The sequence below is a fragment of the Zalophus californianus genome, chromosome 2, assembly GCF_009762305.2.
Source record: "Zalophus californianus isolate mZalCal1 chromosome 2, mZalCal1.pri.v2, whole genome shotgun sequence".
In the NCBI taxonomy this organism is placed as follows: domain Eukaryota; kingdom Metazoa; phylum Chordata; class Mammalia; order Carnivora; family Otariidae; genus Zalophus; species Zalophus californianus.
The window spans coordinates 106,277,372-106,298,163 of NC_045596.1; the positions used below are offsets into that span (position 1 = coordinate 106,277,372).

At 39.5% G+C, this 20,792-nt stretch overlaps 2 protein-coding genes across 6 annotated transcripts in view; one reads left to right on the top strand and one right to left on the bottom strand.

Moving 5' to 3' along the window:
* Positions 1–9,824, bottom strand: part of MFSD8 (major facilitator superfamily domain containing 8) — a 37,590-nt gene extending 27,766 nt beyond the window's left edge. The window contains exon 1 of the mRNA XM_027597851.1: positions 9,666–9,824. Coding sequence (XP_027453652.1) covers positions 9,666–9,730 — 65 coding nt within the window. The 5' untranslated portion in view covers positions 9,731–9,824. The remainder of the gene's footprint in view (positions 1–9,665) is intronic.
* Positions 9,825–9,836: 12 nt separating this feature from the next.
* ABHD18 (abhydrolase domain containing 18) overlaps positions 9,837–20,792 on the top strand; it is a 51,772-nt gene continuing 40,816 nt past the window's right edge. For 2 of the 5 annotated variants that reach the window (XM_027597852.2, XM_027597856.2), the window contains exon 1: positions 9,860–10,370. The gene's annotated coding sequence lies outside the window, so the exon portion shown is untranslated. Of the gene's footprint in view, positions 10,371–20,792 lie in introns of all 5 variants that reach the window. The other 3 variants (XM_027597855.2, XM_027597853.2, XM_027597854.2) reach the window with 3 other exon arrangements.

Here is a 20,792-nt window from a genome sequence, read left to right on the forward strand (position 1 = left end):
ACTAGGCCAGGAAAAGATCAAAATTCAAAATTTGGAGTATGGTTTCTACTGAAAGCATATCACTTTTGCACCATTGTATAGTTGCAAAATCGTAAGCTAAGCTATCATAAGTCGGGGACCATCTATTTGGAAATCAATGTCCTGGAATTTGGAATACATAATGCAGATAATTACAGATCAGCAAAAGGTATCCACCATTCATTCCCACAGCACTGGATTCTGGTATCACTTTCCAGCATTGGGTATTATATTTTCAATGAACACATTATTATTTCCTGGATATCAGAAATTAAAATGACGGGGCACCTGGGAGGCTCAGTCGTTAAGCGTCTGCCTTCAACTCAGGTCATGATCTCGGGGTCCTGGGATCAAGCCCCACATTGGGCTCTCTGCTCAGCTGGGAGTCTGCTTCTCCCTCTCCCACTCCCCCTGCTTGTGTTCCCTCTCTCTGTCAAATAAATAAATAAAATCTTTAAAAAAAAAGAAGTTAAAATGACCATCACTAATAAGAACTATCATTAAAATAAGCCTGACTGGTGCAACCCCTCTGGAAAACAGTATGGAGGTTCCTCAAACAGTTGAAATTAGAGCTACCATTCGATCCAGCAATTGCACTACTGGGTATTTACCACAAAGATACAAATGTAGGGACCCGAAGGGGTACGTGCACCCCAATGTTTATAGCAGCAATGTCCACAATAGCCAAACTGTGGAAAGAGCCAAGATGTCCATCAACAGATGAATGGATAAAGAAGAGGTGGTATATATACACAATGGAATATTATGCAGCCATCAAAAGGAATGAGATCTTGCCATTTGCAACGACGTGGATGGAACTGGAGGGTGTTATGCTGAGTGAAATAAGTCAATCAGAGAAAGACATGTATCATATGACCTCACTGATATGAGGAATTCTTAATCTCAGGAACAAACTGAGGGTTGCTGGAGTGGTCGGGGGTGGGAGGGATGGGGTGGCTGGGTGATAGACATTGGGGAAGATATGTGCTACGGTGAGAGCTGTGAATTGAGTAAGACTGTTGAATCACAGATCTGTACTTCTGAAACAAATAACGCAACATATTTTAAGAAAAAAGAAAAAGAAGAAGATAGCAGGAGAGGAAGAATGAAGGGGAGTAAGTCAGAGGGGGAGACGAACCAGGAGAGATGATGGACTCTGAAAAACAAACTGAGGTTTCTGGAGGGGAGGAGAGTGGGGGGATGGGTTAGCCTGGTGATGGGTATTGAGGAGGGCACATTCTGCATGGAGCACTGGGTGTTATGAACAAACAATGAATCATGGAACACTACACCAAAACAAATTATGTAATATATGGTGATTAACATAACAATAAAAAAATTAAAAAAAAAAGAAAACGAAGCAATAAAACCATAGTTGACTGGGGAAAAAAAAAAATAAGCCTGAAAATTTCAAGTAACTATTTGGCTCAGATCTTTTTTTTTTTTTTTAAAGATCTTATTATTGGGGCACCTGGGTGGCTCAGTCTTTAAGCATCTGCCTTCGGCTCAGGTCATGGTTTCTGGGTCCTGGGATGGAGCCCCACATCGGGCTCCCTGCTCCCCGGGAAGCCTGCTTCTCCTTCTCCCACTCCCCCTGCTTGTGTTCCCTCTCTCGCTGTGTCTCTCTCTGTCAAATAAATAAATAAAATCTTTAAAAAAAATTTCCTTCTTTTAATGACAGCTATTAAATATTGAAGGGATAACAGATTTAGAAAATTCCTATTTAATAACACTCTCCATGTAATAATGGATGAAAGAAAGGATAATTGAGGGGCGCCTGGGTAGCTCAGTCAGTTAAGCTTCTTCCTTCGGCTCAGGTCATGATCCTGGGGCTGTGATCCAGCCCCAGCCAGGGCTCCTTGCTCAGTGGGGAGTCTGCTTCTGCCTCTCCCTCTGCAGCTCCCCCTGCTTGCACTCTCTTGCTCTCTCTCTCTGTCAGATAAATAAAATCTTAAAAAAAAAAAAAAAAAAAGAGAAAGGATAATTGATGGATCCTAAAACAACTGGTTGAAAAGTTGTTGAGGACAGGATAGTCACAGGGTCTCAAAGTATCAGCCCACTGGCTACTTCCTAATCCCAAAATGGAAAATGAGGCTTTATAATCAAGAGATATAGCAGTCACCCTCTTAACCAAGTGGTTAAGCTTGGCAACCACAATAGTGGGATGGCTGGGCATCTGATGCCTCCTTACATTAGTATATTGGGACATTCTCAACATAACCCATGGGAAGTTCTTGCCAGAAATGACTGACCAGGATCTGTTAAAAAAGAAACAGGCCAAAAATCCAGAATGTGAGACGTTCTACAGAAAAAGACCTAGAATTGTCAAAAGATTCAACGTTGGAAAGAACAGAGAGAAAAGATCAGGGGACAGTTATCAGTTGAGAGAGTCTAAAAAAATACAACAATCAATGCATGACCATTAACTGGATCCTGTTTTTTTTCTTTTTTAAAGATTTATTTGAAAGGGGGAGACAGCACGAGTGCATGAGTGGGGGTTGGGGCAGAAAGAAAGGGAGAGAATCTCGAGCCAACTCCCCGCTGAGCATGGAGCCTGACATGAGGCTCGATCCCACCACCCAAGATCATGACCTGAGCTGATTACCCTGAGATCATGATCTTAGCCAAAATCAAGAGTTGGACATTTAACCGACCACCCAGGTGCCCCTGGATCCCGTTGTTGTTGTTTTTAATAGCCATAAAGTACATTTTTGGAACAACTGAAAAAAACTTGAGTATAGACTGTATACTGCATGGTATTTTGAATTAGTATTGTATTTTTAGCTATGCCAATAGTGATGTAGTTGTGTAAAAGAATGTTTTTGTTTTGAGAAGATGCAGGCTGCAGGGGCACGTGGGTAGCTAAGTTGGTGAAGTGGCCGACTCTTGGTTTGGCTCAGGTCATGATCTCAGCGTTGTGAAGTCAGGCTCTGTACTCAGTGGAGAGTGTGCTTCTCTCTCTTCCTCTCCCTCTGCTCCTCCCATTGCATGCATGTGCTCTTTCTCTCTAAAAATAAATAAATAAATCTTTAAAAAAGAAAAAACAGAAGATGCAGGCTGCAGACTGAAATACCTGGGATAAAGTACCATGATATCTGCAACCTGCTTTTGGGAAGTTTAGCAAAAGAAGGGTATGTGGGTATATAGAAAGAAATCCGAGCAGTGTGGAAAAGGCTAATAGTTAGTGACAGGGTATACAGGTGTTCATTGTACTCTTTTTTCAACTTTTCTCTGGATTTGAAATTTTTCAAAATAAAGAATTTTACTTCTTCCTTCTTTTTAATTCAAAAGTATAATTTTGGTGAAGAAGTGCATCTTTCTACTCTGTTGGAGGGAGTAGGAACATAGGAGAATGTAACTGTCCTTCAGTCAAGTTACCATTTTTAAAATTTTATTATTATTTTTTTAAAAGATTTTATTTATTTATTTGACAGAGAGAGACACAATGAGTGAGAGAGGGAACACAAGTACGGGGAGTAGGAGAGGGAGAAGCAGGCTTCCCGCCAAGCAGAGAACCCGATGTGGGGCTCAATCCCAGGACTCTGGGATCATGACCTGAGCTGAAGGCAGATGCTTAACAACGGAGCCATTCGGTGACACAAGTTACCACTTTTTTTTTTTTTAAGATTTATTTATTTTAGAAATAGAGAACGCATGAGTGGGGGGAGTGGCTGAGGGAGAGGGAGAGAGAAAGAGAAGCAGACTCTGCACTGAGCATGGAACCCGACGGGTGGGCTTGATCTCACCACTCTGAGATCATGACCTGAACTGAAATCAAGGGTCAGGGCTTAAAATGAACTACTGGCACTTCATCAAGATAAAAAGCTTTTGCTCAGCAAAGGAAAACAGTCCACAAAACCAAAAGACAACCACAGAATGGGAGAAGATATTTGCAAATGTCTTATCAGATAAAGGGCTAGTATCTAAAATCTTTAAAGAACTTATCAAACTCAACACCCAAAGGACAAATAATCCAATCATAAAATAGGCAGAAGACATGAACAGATATTTCTCCAAAGACATACAAATGGCCAACAGACACATGAAAAAATGCTCAACATCACTTGGCATCAAGGAAATACAAATCAAAACCACAATAAGTTACCACCTCACATGGGTTGGAATAGCTAAAATTAGCAAGTCAGGAAACGACAGACGCTGGCGAGGATGCAAAGAAGGGGGAACTATACTGTTGGTGGGAATGCAAGCTGGTGCAGCCACTCTGGAAAACAGTATGGAGGTTCCTCAAAAAGTTGAAAATAGAGCTACCCTAGGACCAGCAATTGCACTACTGGATATTTACCCCAAAGATACAAATGTAGTGATCGATTTATTTTTTTTTCAAAAGATTTTATTTATTTATTTGTCAGAAAGAGAAGGAGAGTGCACACAAGCAGAGGGAATGGCAGGCAGAGGGAGAAGCTGGCTCCCTGCTGGGCAAGGAGCCTGGGATCATGACCTGAGCCACCCAGGTGTCCTTGTAGTGATCTGTCTATAGCAGTCATGTCCACAATAGCCAAACTATAGAAAGAGCCCATATGTCTATCAACAAATGAATGGATAAAGAAGATGTGGCATACATATATAGAATGGAATATTACTCAGTCATCAAAAAAAAAAATGAAATCCTGGGGCACCTGGGTGGCTCAGATGGTTAGGCGTCTGCCTTCGGCTCAGGTCATGATCCCGGGGTCCTGGGATCAAGCCCCACATTGGGCTCCTGGCTCGGCGGGGAGCCTGCTTCTCCCTCTCCCTCTGCCTCTCCCCCTGCTCATGCTCTCTCTATCTCTGTGTCTCAAATGAATAAATAAAATCTTTAAAAAAAAGTGAAATCTTGCCATTTGCAATGACATGGATGGAAGTAGAGAGGGTGTTATGCTAAGCGAACTAAGTCAATCAGAGAAAGATAATTATTATATGATCTCATTCATATGTGGAATTTAAGAAAACAAAGCAGAGGATCAAAGGGGAAGAGGCGAAAAAATAAAACAAGACAAAACCAGAGGGAGACAAACCATAAGAGACTCTTAATCATAGGAAGCAAACTGAGGGTTGCTGGAGGGGAGGGGGTGAGGGGTGGGATAACTGGGTGATGGATGTTAATGCGGGCACGTGATGGAATGAGCACTGCGTATTATATAAGACTGATGAATCACTGACCTCTACTTCTGAAACTAATAATACAGTATATGTTAATTAACTAAATTTAAATTTTAAAATAAAATTAAAATTAAAAAAAGAGTTGGAGGCCTAACTGACTCAGCCACCCAGATGCCCCGTTACCATTTTTATTATATATATATATATCTTAAAGATTTTATTTATTTATTTGAGAAAAAGAGAGAAAGAGCCCAAGAGGGGAGAGGGTCAGGGGGAAAAGTAGGCTCCCCACTGAGCCGGGAGCCCGACATGGGACTCGATCCCAGGACTCCAGGATCATGACCTGAGCGGAAAGCAGTCACTTAAACAACTGAGCCACCCAGGCACCCTTTTTAAATATATATTTTATTTTACAGAGAGAGAGAGAGAGAGAGTGAGAGAGAGAGAAAGAGCACAAGCAGGAGGAACAGCAAGTAGAGCGAGAGGGAAAAGCAGGTTCCTCACTGAGCAGGGAGCCTGATGCTGGGCTCAATCCCAATCATGACCTGAGCCAAAAGCAGACACTTAACCAACTGAGCCACCCAGGCGTCCCTTATTATATTTTCTTAATTGTGATGATTCAATCAACCATGTCACATGGTTAAGATTAAGTAATCTGAAGGTTTCTTTCTTGTATCACAAAGTCACAAGAAGGAATGCTGCACTTCCAAGACAATTTGTCAAACTTGTAACTTAAAAACTGGGAAGAATACATGAAATACTGGAGTGAACTGATCACCAAAATAAGTTAAATAAAATGTAACAGAAATAAGTAAACAGTGCCAAATTTAGGTCCAAAAGATCATTATTTAATACAAGGACCTTGGGTAAACAGCAGTACTTTATTTTAAAAAAATGACTCTGGAGATGGCTGGGTGGCTCAGTTAAGCATCTACCTTCGGCTCAGGTCATGATCCCAAGGTCCTGGAATCGAGTCCTGCATCGGGCTCCTTGCTCAGCGGGGAGCCTGCTTCTCTCTCTGCCTGCTGCTCCCCCTGCTTGTGTTCTCTCTCTCTCTGAAAAATAAATAAATAAAATCTTTATTTAAAAAAAAAACAAACGCAAAAAATGACTCTGGATTTACTGAGGGAAAAATAAAATTATTATTTACCAGAGAGAGCATTTGTGAACTACTGAAGAGCAAAAAAGAACCCATATTCAAAGAAGATAAGAGAAAAAAGTGTGTGCTCATTGACAGAATAGTGTAATGGTAATACAGTATAAAATTTAGAAGGCAAAAATAAACTGAGAATGTTCTATAAGGATATGCTCTATAAGACCAGAAGTTGCAGATATTATCTGTAATACAGAAATTGGACTAGAGCTGCAAAGAAAATTTTAAGTACCTGTTAACATTTTAGGATAATCTAAAAGAGGGATCAGCAATCTACAGTCTTTAGTCCAAATCCAACTTATCACCTGTTTCTAGATTACTAGTTTCTACTGGAGAATGTTTTTACAGATGAATATTTGTGAGCAACTTGTTAGAAAACATCAACTTTTAACTCTAGTTAAGAAAAATGCCACTCCTAAAAAGAAATTCCATTCCTCTCATGGATTTGTATTGCAAAAAATTTTACTCATTTATTATATTTTAAACTTCATTACTAAAATTTTTTGTGAGAATTTTTCTTTCTTGTTATCTAAATACCTCTATAATATCTTTGATTTTGCCTCTTGTCCTGCAAAGCCTAAAATATTTACCATTTGGGCCTTTACAGAAAAAGTTTGCCAATATTTTGTTCTCTTAAACACTACAGATGGGGTCAGTGGAGACCACTAAGGACTCACCAGACCAGTAAATTAAAACTAACCTCCTTAGTGAGAAAAAGTTGGTGGTGAACTAGGCTGTAGTTTCTACAATTTACTCGAAGCAAACAGAGCTTGTCAATTAGTTAGATATATGTTCATTTTACTAGGGAATCTGTTTTTTTTCTAAAGAATTTTTTTATTTATTCATTTGAGACAGAGATACAGAGAGAGCAGGAGCAGTGGGGAGAAGCAGAGGAAGAGGGAGAAGCAGACTCCCTGCTGAGCAGGGAGCCTGACGTGGGACTCAATCCTAGAACCTAGAGATCATGACCTGAGCCAAAGGCAGGTACTTAACCATCTGAGCCACCCAGGCACCCCGGGAATCTACGTTTTAAAACACAGTATGCTTATTGTATTATTCTTAAAATACACCCTATTATTTTTATTTTTTTAAGATCTTATTTATTTATTTGACAGCGAGAGAGGGAACACAAGCAGCGAGGGAGGGGGAGGGCCCGATGCGGGGCTCAATCCCAGGATTCTGGGATCATGACCTGAGTCGAAAGCAGATGCTTAACCGGCTGAGCCACCAGGCACCCCGAAATACACCCTTATTTAAAGATTTTATTTATTTATTTATTAGAGAGAGAGAATGAGACAAAGAGAGAGCATGAGAGGGGGGAGGGTCAGAGGGAGAAGCAGACTCCCCGCTGAGCAGAGAGCCCAATGTGGGACTCAATCCCAGGACTCCAGGATCATGACCTGAGCCGAAGGCAGTTGCTTAACCAACTGAGGCACCCAGGCGCACCCTTATTTAAAAAATACACTTTTATTTTTAAAATGCTAAATCTAGAACCTCAATCAAGTATTGTTTATGGACAGAACATCTGAATTTAGATGCACCCTAATGAGCCTCAAACAATCACTCAGACATAACTGAAGCATAAGAGTACATAAAAGTAAGAAAAAGAGGGGCGCCTGGGTGGCTGTTGTTGGGCGTCTGCCTTCGGCTTAGGTCATGATTCCAGGGTCCTGGGATCGAGCCCGGCATGCGGCTTCCTGCTCCGTGGGAAGCCTGCTTCTCCCTCTCCCACTCCCCCTTCTTGTGTTCCCTCTCTTGCTGTGTCTCTCTCTCTAGTAAATAAATAAATAAAATCTTCAAAAAAAAAAAAGTAAGAAAAAGAATTGCTTATTTAAAGTAGATTTATTTGGACATGGTGACACAATATATACCGTAAGACCACATCTAACTATTAACTCAAGGATCCTGAATTTATCTGAAAAATAGTCAAGAACACAGGTAGAAGCAAAATGAACTTTGAGAAATCCAAATGTCACAGTCTATGCACTGAAGCACATGCACCTAAGAGAGATGGTTAGTCCTTAGTCATAGCTTCCATGTTCTAACTGCACATAATTCTATTAAGTTTAGAAATGGTTTTCAAAGCAGCAGCAAACCAGAAATCTCAAAATAAAGTTGGGAGAAGAGAGGCTGCTGACAGCAACAAAAACAGGGATTGTCAATACATAACAAAACATGATGAGGAATAGTCTGCCAGCAACAGATTAGGTAGAAAATCTAAAAAGCAGACATAAAACATGAAGCGTGTAGCAGTGTAGAATAAATTAGTAAGAAAGTGAAAGAAAGTAAAGGGCGCCTGGGTGGCTCAGTAGGTTAAAGCATCTGCCTCAGGCTCAGGTAATGATCCCAGGAATGGGCTCCGGGCTCACTGGGGAAATCTGCTTCTCCCTCTGCCTTTCAACCTGCTCATGCTCTCTCTCTCTCAAATAAATAAATAAAATCTTTAAAAAAAAGTGTAAAATAAACTAGTATAGAAGCAAATAGTCCAAAATGTCTCAATAGGCCCTGAGTACAACCCTGTATTATGGAATATTTCGGAATTGATAATAATTGTATTGATCTCAGGATAAAATGTAGATAAAATTGCAATACATATAATCCGTGTAGTAAAGCGGGGACCAGAGAAATACACTGCCCAAAGAGTTTCAAACAGAGTGGTTAAAATGAAAGTCTGGTGCTTAAGAGAGACAAACGAAAATTAACAAAAATTAACATGGTCGTTGACAGCTTAACTGTGTATTAATTTACTTGATAAATTATGTTTCAAACACAATAATATTTAATTCCGTTTTCCTAAAGACAAAAATAGTTACTTAACTGAGTAGTAAGAGACAAACTGAACAATTCTGAATTACTGTCCATAAAGTAGGATCAAAATAACCAGAAATATAAGGGTCGAAGTACAGTTCATCCTTAAACGCTAAGAAATTGGTCTTTACATGTTTGGCATAGGAGAAAGGTATGCTCGTTTTGTACAGGTTTTACTTGCTAACGAAGTATCAAAAAGTTATCACGCAATTAAGTCAATACTAAGAGAGGTTTCTTCAAGTATCAATTAAAACCATCATTTCGGAACTTTTGTGAAACGTGTAAGTGATGAGCTCCGTAGAGGAACGCAGAATGCGGTGGTTTAATGGCTGCGACACTGTTGGGAGTGAAGGTCCAAGAGCAGTGTGAATTTCTCTAACACCTTCACCAGAACTCGCTGCTCATCGCGCCGCGCGACGAATTTTCTTTCCTCAGCAGCAGGAGCACATCATCCGGTCTCGCGCGACCGGCCACAGCCTCCCGCCGCCCTGAATCCCACGTTCGGGCCCATGAGGCTGACGCCGGGAAAGGGGCCAGTGGCAATAGTGCAGGAAGGTGAGGGGGCCTTCCCCCAACATCCGCTCACCTGCTTCCGGCTGTGCGGTCCTCTAAGAGTGGCTCCTGCTCTGCCTCGATTCCCAGGCTCGCCATAGTTACACAAACGAGGCGGTGTGAGGCCAACTCTCGCGACACCTCCTGCTCCCTCCCATCCCAGTTGGCCAAAGCTGTCAAAGCAAGTCAGCAAGTGCGCGTGCGTGCCCGGCAGCTGGAAGTGGGCGGAGCGCCCCGAGGTCAGAGAGGGAGTTACGGGGGAGTCCGGACCGCGTGGAGCGGGAAGAAATCAGGAGTGGGGCCCTGTGTCCTGGCTCTCCTCCTCAGGTCCGCGTTTCTCGGCCACCCGGGACTGCTTGGGAGACAACCGGGGCGGGTTCAGGGCGTGTCCAAACGGCTGCCCCGCCCCGGGCTCGTCCCTCTCCCTAGGTTTGGCTGTCTGGGTCTCTAATTCTTGGGTTCCTGGAGAGGTTGCTGTCACTGCATTTGTGGCTCCGACGGAAGGCAAGTCCTAGGAGCCAGGGGAAGGACAGCGCCAGGAGGCTCGGCTGGCTGGACAGCAGGTGCCCTAAGAACCGACAGTGAGTAAGAAGCCGGTCCAGGTGGCGCTCCCCGAGCCTCTCGACACACTGCGTACGTGCCCGGAAGCAGGGACAGGGGACGCAGGGCTTGGCGGGAGACGCGGAGGTCCCGGGCGCTGGACGAGGCGGGGTTTTAGGGCGCGCTTTGGCTGACCCGGGTGAGTTAGGCTGGCGGGCGGTCTCTAATCCCTGTGGAAGGTGGAACTGTCTTGGCGCTGTTGTTTTCTCGCTCGGCTAACTACAAAGGCTAACTACCTTTCCTGTAGTGCCTTGTTCTAATCTGGGGATCCTCAGATCGGCCTCTCGCTGTCTCCTGCGCCTACTGGGGGATTCAGTCTTGCAAGATACCACTAGCAGACCCTGCTGCTGTAATCTAGGGTTTAGAAAAGGCCCAGCACCAATTTAGCAGTGACCAGCACCTTTCATCATAAAGAAAATGCCATTTTTAGAAAAAAACTTGTGTTTTGTTTTGTTTTGTTTCAGTAGATCTTGATGCTGTCTCTTTCCTGGTGCTTACATATTATGTTACTTTTCTACAAGTAGGCTTGTAAGGTAGTTGGTAGCAGTAGTCATTATGTGTGTCATTGTTTTATTAGTGCTAGTACATTCTCATGTGATTTCACTTGATTACAACTTTCCTATGAGTTAGATAAAGCAGACACATTTCTATTTTATAGAGAACTAAGATTCAGAGAAGTTGACAACTTACCCAGAGTCACTTGGACTGAAAGTGGCAGAGTTGGGACTCAATTCACTTCTTTCAACCAATATTTATAAGCAGTTAACCTATGCCAGACCCTATATTAGTTATTTGTTGTGTAGTATGTGCCATCACTTGTAACCTTTGTCTTGTTTGTGACCTTCTTGTGTTTATCCTGTCAGGGACATTCCACTTGTGAGCAGCTAAATTTGAAATGTGTTTTCTGTTAGTTCAGAACTATTTTCTGAATCCAGACCTGATATTTTGTGCTTGGATTCAGTCTTGCAAATTTGTTTGTAACAGCTCAAAAAACTAACCAGATTCCTATGACTGGTTCCTAGAAGGTATATAGGTAAAAAAAAATTAATATCTATTTTTTTGCCATAATGTTGCTTTAATGTGTCATTGACTTCTTTTCTAATCCCCGAAGTCTAGCATGAGTGCCTGTGTGTGTGTGTGTGTGTGTGTGTGTGTGTATTTCACAAAGGGACTTTTAACCGGGATTGCACCAAGCAGAATAATTGCTAGATGAATATATGTTGAGTGAGTGCTTATTCATTTGCCTCACTTAATCCCTACAACAGTCTTCTGAGCTGGGATTGTGTCAAGCATACAAGGAAAGCGAAAGCATGGAGAATAATTTTCCTAGGGTCACACCACGAATAAGTAGCAAAGCAAGAATCCAAGAAACACAGGACTCCTGAATGTAAAGCCAGTGCTTTTTCACCAGCAGCCTTACTATGAAAAGAATTTTAAGAAGAATCTTTTCCTGTATCTCTTAAAATATATTAAAACAGGTGATCAGTTTTTATATAAATTGAATAATTTTCTACTGTGTGTATAATAGGCCGGTTATTATTCGCCTTTTATAGATTAAGGTGGCATCAAGGTCACATAGCTAGTGAAGGAACCCAGGTCTTCTGACACTGCTATTTTCCATTGCTACCTCCAAGTGATGGCTTTAGACCATGAAAGTACATGGAATGAGTGTGTAAAACCGGTGAAATCTAAATAAGCTCTATGTATTGTACCATAGGGAAAAAAACAAAGAAAAAAATCATTTCTTAGGAACAGTGCACCTACACAAAGTAAACATTTAAGAAATCTTTTAAAAATCATAATTACTTTCTTTAAAGCCCATGGAAAAGAAGAGCTAAGTTTGAAAAGAGATTAGATTATTTGCTGAATGTTTCATATGATGATATGAGACAATCACCTGTTGAATTTCCTTAGATGACTGCTTAGAATAGATGTCCACCCCTCAAAACAAATGAACAAATAAACTTCCTATTTATGTATCAACTTTATGAGGATAAAAATCCAGAAAAAAATTAGGATTGCATTGTGTAAATGCTTAAGTATTAGAGTGATAGGAGATAAAAGTACTATATGGCATACAGACACTGAGTGCCACTTCAGCAATAGAGCTCATTTCTAGGAAAGACTTCATTCCTTGGCACTGTAATAGAACTTCTCCTTTTGTAGAAGCTTGTTTTTGTAGAAGTACTTTGAGTTTTCATTTGGCATTGGCTATATAAAAATATAGATGACAGGGGCGCCTGGGTGGCTCAGCTCTTAATTGTCTGCCTTCGGCTCAGGTCATTATCCCAGGGTCCTGGGATCAAGCCCCGCATTGGGCTCCCTGCTTGGTGGGAAGCCTGTTTCTCCCTCTCCCACTCCCCCTGCTTGTGGTCCCTCTTTTGCTGTGTCTCTCTCTGTCAAATAAATAAATAAAATCTTTAAATATAGATAGATAGATAGATAGATGACAGTTATCAGTTTGGCTTGATACATACTTCAAAAATAGGTCTGTCTCTGCGGAAGCTCACTGGTGTCAATCCAGCCTGATGTAGGTGCTTTAAGTATCTGATGTGGCTCTAAATAGTGCCTCTTTTTGGTGAACTGGAGTTATCTTTACTCTGGACTTGGATTATTATCTGTTCATGGTGGCACGGGATAGCAGTTAGCCCTACCTAGACTTATGTGTTTAGAACGTCCCAGAAAACCTGGACGTTAATATTGTTGTTGGGACTGAAATGGAATTTAAGAAGTTCTTTGTAATCCTCAACTCTATAGCCAAACTTACAGCAGGTTATGTGTGTGTTTGATTTACATTCTATAACTTACTGGTCAGTGGTTCACTGCAGGTAAATATAGCAAGGGATATGCTGGCTCTGGATTTGAGGTGTTGATTGTTATGGCCCATATTATATGGAATTAAAGTGATTTGGAAAGCTTTTCTGGTATAGGGTTGAAAATTAGAAATGACTAAACAACTTAGACATATAATAAACAATGCTACTTTACAAAGTATTCGAAGAGTTCATTGTTCTCAGGTCCTTTCCTGCTTCTCTTGAACTTTTTACTTTTGTATATTTGCCTTTGATTACCATCTTAGAAGAATATTGGGTAGAAAAATGGGATGTTTCATGAACAGTTTTCTTCTTACTGTAAAATACAAGTGTTGGAATTTTGGGGTTATTTATTTATTTTAAAGATTTTATTTATATATTTGACACAGAGCGAGCACAAGCGGGGGAGCAGCAGGCAGAGGGAGAGGGAGAAGCAGGCTCCCTGCTAAGCAAGGAGCCCAATGGAGGACTCAATCCCAGGACCTTGGGATCCTGACCCGAGCCGAAGGCAGCGGCTTAACCAACTGAGCCACCCAGGTGCCCCAGAATTTGGGATTTTTTAATGCTAATATGGAATCTGCTATTGATGCTGTTTATGTTACAAAGGAAGACGTTAACCCCCATCCTTTTCCAGCCACTATAGAGAAAATAAATGGCCCATGATGATATGTTATGTGGCAGAGTTGATGGGATGACACTCCCATGGTTACATTAAGTTATATTAGACTCTGCCTTGCTAGAACACTCAGTCTCACTCTCCTGTTGGCTTTGAAGAGGTAAGCTGCCCTTTTGTGAACGTATGTGGAGAGAGTCACGTGGTAGGGAACCATGGATAGCCCCTAAGAGCTCAGATTGGCCTCTGGCTGACAAATAGTAAAATATTGAAACTCTCAGCCCTATAGCTGTGAAGAAATGAATTCTGCTAACAAGCTGAGTGGGCTTGTAAGCAAGTTTTTCTCTAGTCAAGCTTCCAGATGAGAATACAGCCCAGCTGACACCTTGATTAAAGCTAGATGAGACCCTAAAGCAGAAAACCCATGTAGGCTGGGTTCTTGGAAACTAATCCTCAAGAAAGGGGAATTGAGAAGATGGGGGAAACCAATTAAAGAGATCTGTTCTTCAAATTCTTCTATTTAAAGGCATTAGTGAGGTGTTTAGGTATTTAAATTATGCCGTAGCATTTTTTTGAAGAGAATAATACATGCTTTGAGTTCTGTTCTTAGATCAGTAGGATAATGAACTACTTATACTTACTGAGAAAGTTACCAAGAGGGAAAGAAAGTATCAATTAACTTCTGAAGAGTTTTGTAGAGAGACTATCAAATTAACTCCAGTTTCTAAATTTTTCCATTATTTTTATTGTGGTAAAATACACATCATATAAAATTTACCATCTTAACCATTTTTAAGTGTACAGTTCAGTGGTATTAAGTTCAGTCATACTGTTGTGCAAACATTAACCACCATTCATCTATAGAACTCTTCATCTTGCAAAACCAAAACTCTCTACACATTAGACAATACCCACCCCTTTTCCTGTTCCCTCAGCCCCTGGTAACCACCATTCTTCTTTCTGTTTATGAATCTGGCTGCTCTAGGAACCTCATATAAGTAGAATCGTACAGTATTTGTTTTTTTATGACTGGCTTGTTTCACTTAGTGTAATGTCCTCAAGGTTCTTCCACATTGTAGCATATGTTAGAATTTCATTCCTTTTTAAGGCTGAATAATATTCCATTGTATGTATACTCCACATTTTGCTTATCTATTCATCCATTGACAGACATGTGAGTTTTTTCCACCTTTTAGCTACCAAATTACAAATTTTAAGAAGGCAGACAAAACACAGCTAATTAAATAACTAATGTTTGTTTTAGATAGAATACTAATTTTAGGTCTACCTTGTGACATGTTTAATTCTTTTAAAATCAATATTTACATTTTACCTATACCATTTTATAGGATTGGATAATTTATCGTTTTAATGTAGTGTTTTATAGTTGTATTTTTGCATTTGTGACATTATTGTGGCATTTGTGACATATCTATGATTCATTTGGTTTTTCTAGCCCACGGGTCAGCAAACTATGGCCTATGGGCCAACCTGCCTGCTTTTGTGTGGGCCATAAACTAAGAACAGTTTTTACACATGAACATTAGTACTCAATTTGGTGATAAGGGCACTAACTTTGAACCCCCATTACACAAAATCCCAAGAAAAAAATTTTACTCCTCTCATTTCTAGACCTATATTACGAAAGATTGCTTATTATTATTATTATATTTTGAATTTCCTCAAAAATTATGTGAATATTAGTTTTCTTTTTTTGTGATTTTTATGTACCTACACAATACCTTTGATTTCACCTCTTGGCTTGCAAAGCTTATAATATTTACTATCTAACCTTTTATAGAAAAGTTTGCAGGATCTCTCCTCTGTTCTATTTATAACATTGTTCTTTTGAGATACTATTTTTTAAACTTGTTACAACAGACACTAAGATTTTATGTTTATGTCATTTATTTAATATTTTTCCATGCAGAATTCTACAAGGTATCATTTTGTAATTGGATATAGTTAGTACAGATTCCTTTTAAAAATATTCTTTAGCTTTTTCTTTCATTTTCAAATCATTATTTTCTCCTAACTAGGTGTATTATTAAAGATATCTTAGAAAAATATTAATCAGATAAAATCAGATATCTGTTTTAAAGGCAGACTTATAAAAATCCTTAGGACAGTAGATTAAGAAGTGTAATCCTGAAAGTTCGTAACATGCATTGAACTTTTTCGCTTTATGACTTGTGATCTTGGGTTTCTGATATGGCTTAGCTTGTAAGAAATTGGAGGAATAGCATGGTATGGTGGAGAGATGCATATCCCATCACAGAGGAATAAATCTCCCCCTAAATATTTGATATACTCATTCCTGGAATGCAATTCTAATACAAAAGTTGTGGGATTAAAGGAAAAAATCTAGAATAAACTGTTTTCTTAGGAAATAGTATTATTAATCTAAAGAGAAAGTATAAGGAAAAAGGATTCCTTTTCATAGTAGTTATCACAAATACTAAATATTTTGTTAGTCATGTAACATGCTTCATAAAAATACTTAAAGGGTAGAATAAAATATTAATGGGGGAAATAAAACTCTGGATGGAAAGACTAAAAAAATAATAACAGTGTTACTAAGTTAATATATGGATTGAACATACTATTGGTTACATTACAAAAAGGATATTTTATAAGTTATGACAAACAAATGGGATGTATATGGAAAACTTATTATAGACGTTCAAACACTAAAACAACACTTGTAAGAGCTGCTTGAAAGGGGTTTTAAAAATGGGATATAGGTTTTAGAACTAGATCTAAGTTTATAGAAGATTTCTAGATTTTTTAAAGATTATTTATTTATTTGAGCGAGTGCACGAGCAGGGGGTAGGCGCAGAGGGAGAGGGAGAAGCAAACTCCCCGCTGAGCATGGAGCCGACTGTGGGGCCCCATCCCAAAACCCAAAGATCATGACCTGAGCCGAAGGCAGACACTTAACCGACTGAGCCACCCAGGTGCCCCAAAGATTTCTAGATTTAAAAAATAGGAATTAGTTGGGGCGCCTGAGTGGCCCAGTCAGTTGAGCATCCCACTTTTGATTTCTGCTCAGGTCATGATCTCAGGGTCCTGGGATCAAGCCCTGCTTGGGGCTCTGCACTCAGCGGGAGTCTGCTTGAGATTCTCTCTCTTCCTCTCCCTCTGCCCACCGTGCTCCCCCAGACCCCGCGCTTGATTACCTAAGATTACTTTAGTAAGATTGCCAAAAAAGGGAATATTCCAGGGGTGCCTGGGTGGCTCAGTTCGTTAAGCGACTGCCTTCGGCTCAGGTCATGATCCTGGAGTCCCGGGATCAAGTCCCGCATCGGGCTCCCTGCTCAGCGGGGAGTCTGCTTCTCCCTCTGACCCTCTTCCCTCTCGTGCTCTCTATCTCTCATTCTCTCTCTCTCAAATAAATAAATAAAATCTTTAAAAAAAAAAAGGGAAAATTCCATACTTCCCTGTACTCCCTCCTCTGCCCTCAAACTGTGGCCTCCCACCACTGTCTTGTGGCAGTCTTCGCTTTGCTGTCCTGCTGGCCACTTCCTAGTGGTGTACTCTGTAAACTTTTATCTCTGTTATTCTGCCTTGGGTGAATTCTTTCACCACCTGTACCCCCAGCCTCTACCTGATTGGATCACCCCACATTTGATGGCACCCCATTTGATTGGGAGACCCCACAATAAGGATAATCAATTATATTGTTGCTATTAGTCATAGGTATAGCACTTAAATTTGCAAAGTACTGTTTAAATGCATCATAAATGGTAACTCATTTACTTCTCATACCAATCCTAAGGGGTAAGTACTGTTATTATTCCCATTTTACAGATGACTCACAGAAAGGATAAGTGACTTGCTCAAAGTCACATGGTAGAGGATTCAACCCAGGGAAGAGTGTATGCTCTTAGCCATTATGACATATTGAACTTTAAATATATCTCTTTCAAATTTATATACACTAAAATGTAAAACAATTAAATGTGAATAATTTTTTAAAAGTGAAAAATCAAAACCAAAAGTCTAAAAGAACTAAACCCAAAAAATACCATAGTTGTAAATATAAATGGGCTAAGCTCATCTCTTTTTTATTTTTTTAAAGATTTTATTTATTTATTTGACAGAGAGAGACACAGTGAGAGAGGGAACACAAGCAGGGGGAGTGGGAGAGGGAGAAGTAGGCTTCCCATAGAGTGGGGAGCCCAATGCGGGGCTTGATTCCAGGACCCCGGGATCATGACCTGAGCCGAAGGCAGACGCTAAATGACTGAGCCACCCAGGTGCCCCTAAGCTCATCTCTTAATAGAAAAAAATAAGGCAGTCCTATAAATCAGCAGGGTATGGAACAACATTGGAAAAAGACAAATAATGAAATTGGTCTCTTTTGTGTTTAAAAACAAACACATCAGAAACTCCTAAAATACGTGTACATGTATAAATATATAGAGGTCACAGGTATACAGCATTAAATACAGTGTTTACTTTTTAGAAAGAGAGGAAACTTAGCAGAAGTAAAGAAGAGAGACTTCTCATCTTTACTCTGTATATATATATATTTTTTTTTTTTTGAAAGAGAAAGAGTGGGAGCAGGGGGGAGGGGGAGAAGGAGAGAGAGAATCTTAAGCAGACTGTGTGCTGAGCATGGATCCAGTTGTGGCGCTCAATCTCACGACCCCAAGATCATGACCTGAGCTAAAACCAAGAGTTGGATGCTTAACAAACCGAACCACCCAGGTGCTCCTACACTGTATATTATTATGTTGTTAAATACTGCCAAAAATGTGTAATGTAACTAGCAAGTTTTTTTTAAAGTTTGTATAGGTAAGTAAATAATGTCAACAAGAAAAGATTCCACACTGTTGGTACTAAATATCTCTGAAAAGTAGAATTGGAGGTAATGGAAACAAGATTATTCTTCCCTTTTTTACTATACCTACTTCTGTATTGTTTAAATTTTAAAATGTTACAGTGAGCATCTTTGAATTAGCAAATAGAGACTTATGTGATCATTTTCTCTTGCATTTCCTCTTACATTAATTATTTGTTCCTGTGCTTTACCTTTACCTATTGACTAGATAGTTTTTACATATTTCATTGGAACATTGTCCATGAGTAGACTTCAGGAAGTATAGATTTTAATGAGATTTACAGTTTAAAGTGTTGGCCAGCATCTCAACGTTATATAGGTCTTGCCTTAAATGTTACCTCTTTGGTTAAGTGGGACTTTTTTCAACTATCAAAGGAGCCTTCTGGGAGTGCCTGGGTGGCTCAGTCATTAAGCATCTGCCTTCCTCTCAGGTCATGATCCCAGGGTCCTGGGATCAAGGCCTGTATCAGGCTCCCTGCTCCACAGGAAGCCTACTTGTCCCTCTCCCACTCTCCCTGCTTGTGTTCCCTCTCTCACTGTGTCTTTCTCTGTCAAATAAATAAATAAAATCTTTAAGAAAAATTAAAAAAAAAGGAGGCTTCTGGTATTTATCACACTCTATTGTTATCATTATAGTGTTGTCATTATCTATCTATTCTTTGCTTAATTTTTTTTGGTAATTTGTTTTCCTCCACTAAAATATAAGGTCTGTGAGAGGAAGAATGTGCCTTGGTCATCTTATAACACAGGGCCTAAAATAATTCTTGGCATATAGTAAGCATTTAATAAATACTTTTTGCTTACATGAAAAAAAGAGATATTCTTAAAAGTTCAGAAACTTAAGTTTGTGTTAGGCCATCCTAGAATGGTTTAGCTTTGGGGAACTAATTGATGATAATTCATTGTCGTCTAGTAATCAGAATACCAGTTTGTTTATTTATGATGGTGATATAAGTAGTCTAAGGAAAGCTGGATATACATTATGGGTTATTTTCCTTAGCATGATTATGCCAAAACCAAACTTTTATCAAGAATAAAAATTGAGTAACACATGGGAATTGGGAAAAAGAGAGTTGGGTGGTATTAAAAAATGCTAAATACTATAGATTATATTGCTTAACAAGTACCTTATCTAGTAAATGCTTGTTCTTGGTCCTGAGAGTTGTGAGAGGCAATATGAAGGATTTGGTTTTGCTGCTCCAGTCATAAAAACAATAAAGTACCAGCCCAGTTGGATGGTGGGTTAGATTGTATACCTATGTAAACAAAGAGGAGCATTAAGTTAAATTTGTATTTTGTTACAGATCAAAGAGCAAAAGTATAAAACATAAGTGGTGGTTCCATGAGAACAGTCAAAATAATAGATAAGTACTTACTAAAGCTCACTAATGGAAATGAACATTTCCATTTTCCATTTTTCTAAGTAGAATAAACCCTGAAACTGAATCAGGTTTTGCCCACAAGTCAGAACTACACCATTCAATTTGAAAAGACAGAGGCAGATATTTAAAAAAAAAAAAAAATCAAAAACAAAAAAAAATTTAGAAATATTTGGAAAAAATAGAAAAGTGGTACAACATAGTAGCATTGCTTAATTATTACTTTTCATGCACTCTAGTGTGATAGACAGGCAGTGTAGAATAGTAGTTAGATCTTGCTGTATGCCAGGGATTCAGTTCTAGCTCAGCCTACCACTAGCTGTGTGACCTTAGATAAATCACCTGTTTTCTCTGTGGCTTAGTTTCCTCATCTTGGGGTAATAGATCCTTTTTCATAAAGTTGCTGGGAATTTTAAACAAGAGTGTGTGTGTGTGTGTGTGTTAGAGTGTGTGTAGTTTTACAAAATGGTGCTTGGCAGATAATACAGTACTACATAAATAATAGCCACTACAATTATTATCCAATAAATACTGAGTGTTACTGTTAGTCACTGTGCTGAGGATGGGAAGATCCTGCCCTAAAGGAACACAGAGTTCATCTTCTCTACTTTCATCCCAGTTCTTTTTTTCTGTATCTATATCCAGGAGAATAAATTCAAGGTACATAGTTAAATCTCAGTCTTTAATTTTTTCTCCAGTGTTATTGACGTATAGTTAATATGTAACATTGTATTAGTTTAAAGTTGACAGCATAATGATTTGATAGATGTATATATTGTGAAATGATTAGCACAATCAGTTTAACATCCATCACCTAACAGAATTACAAATTTTTTTCTTGTGATGAGTACTTCTAAGATCTATAAGATAAATAGTTCTGGGGATGTAATGTACAGCATGATAACTATAG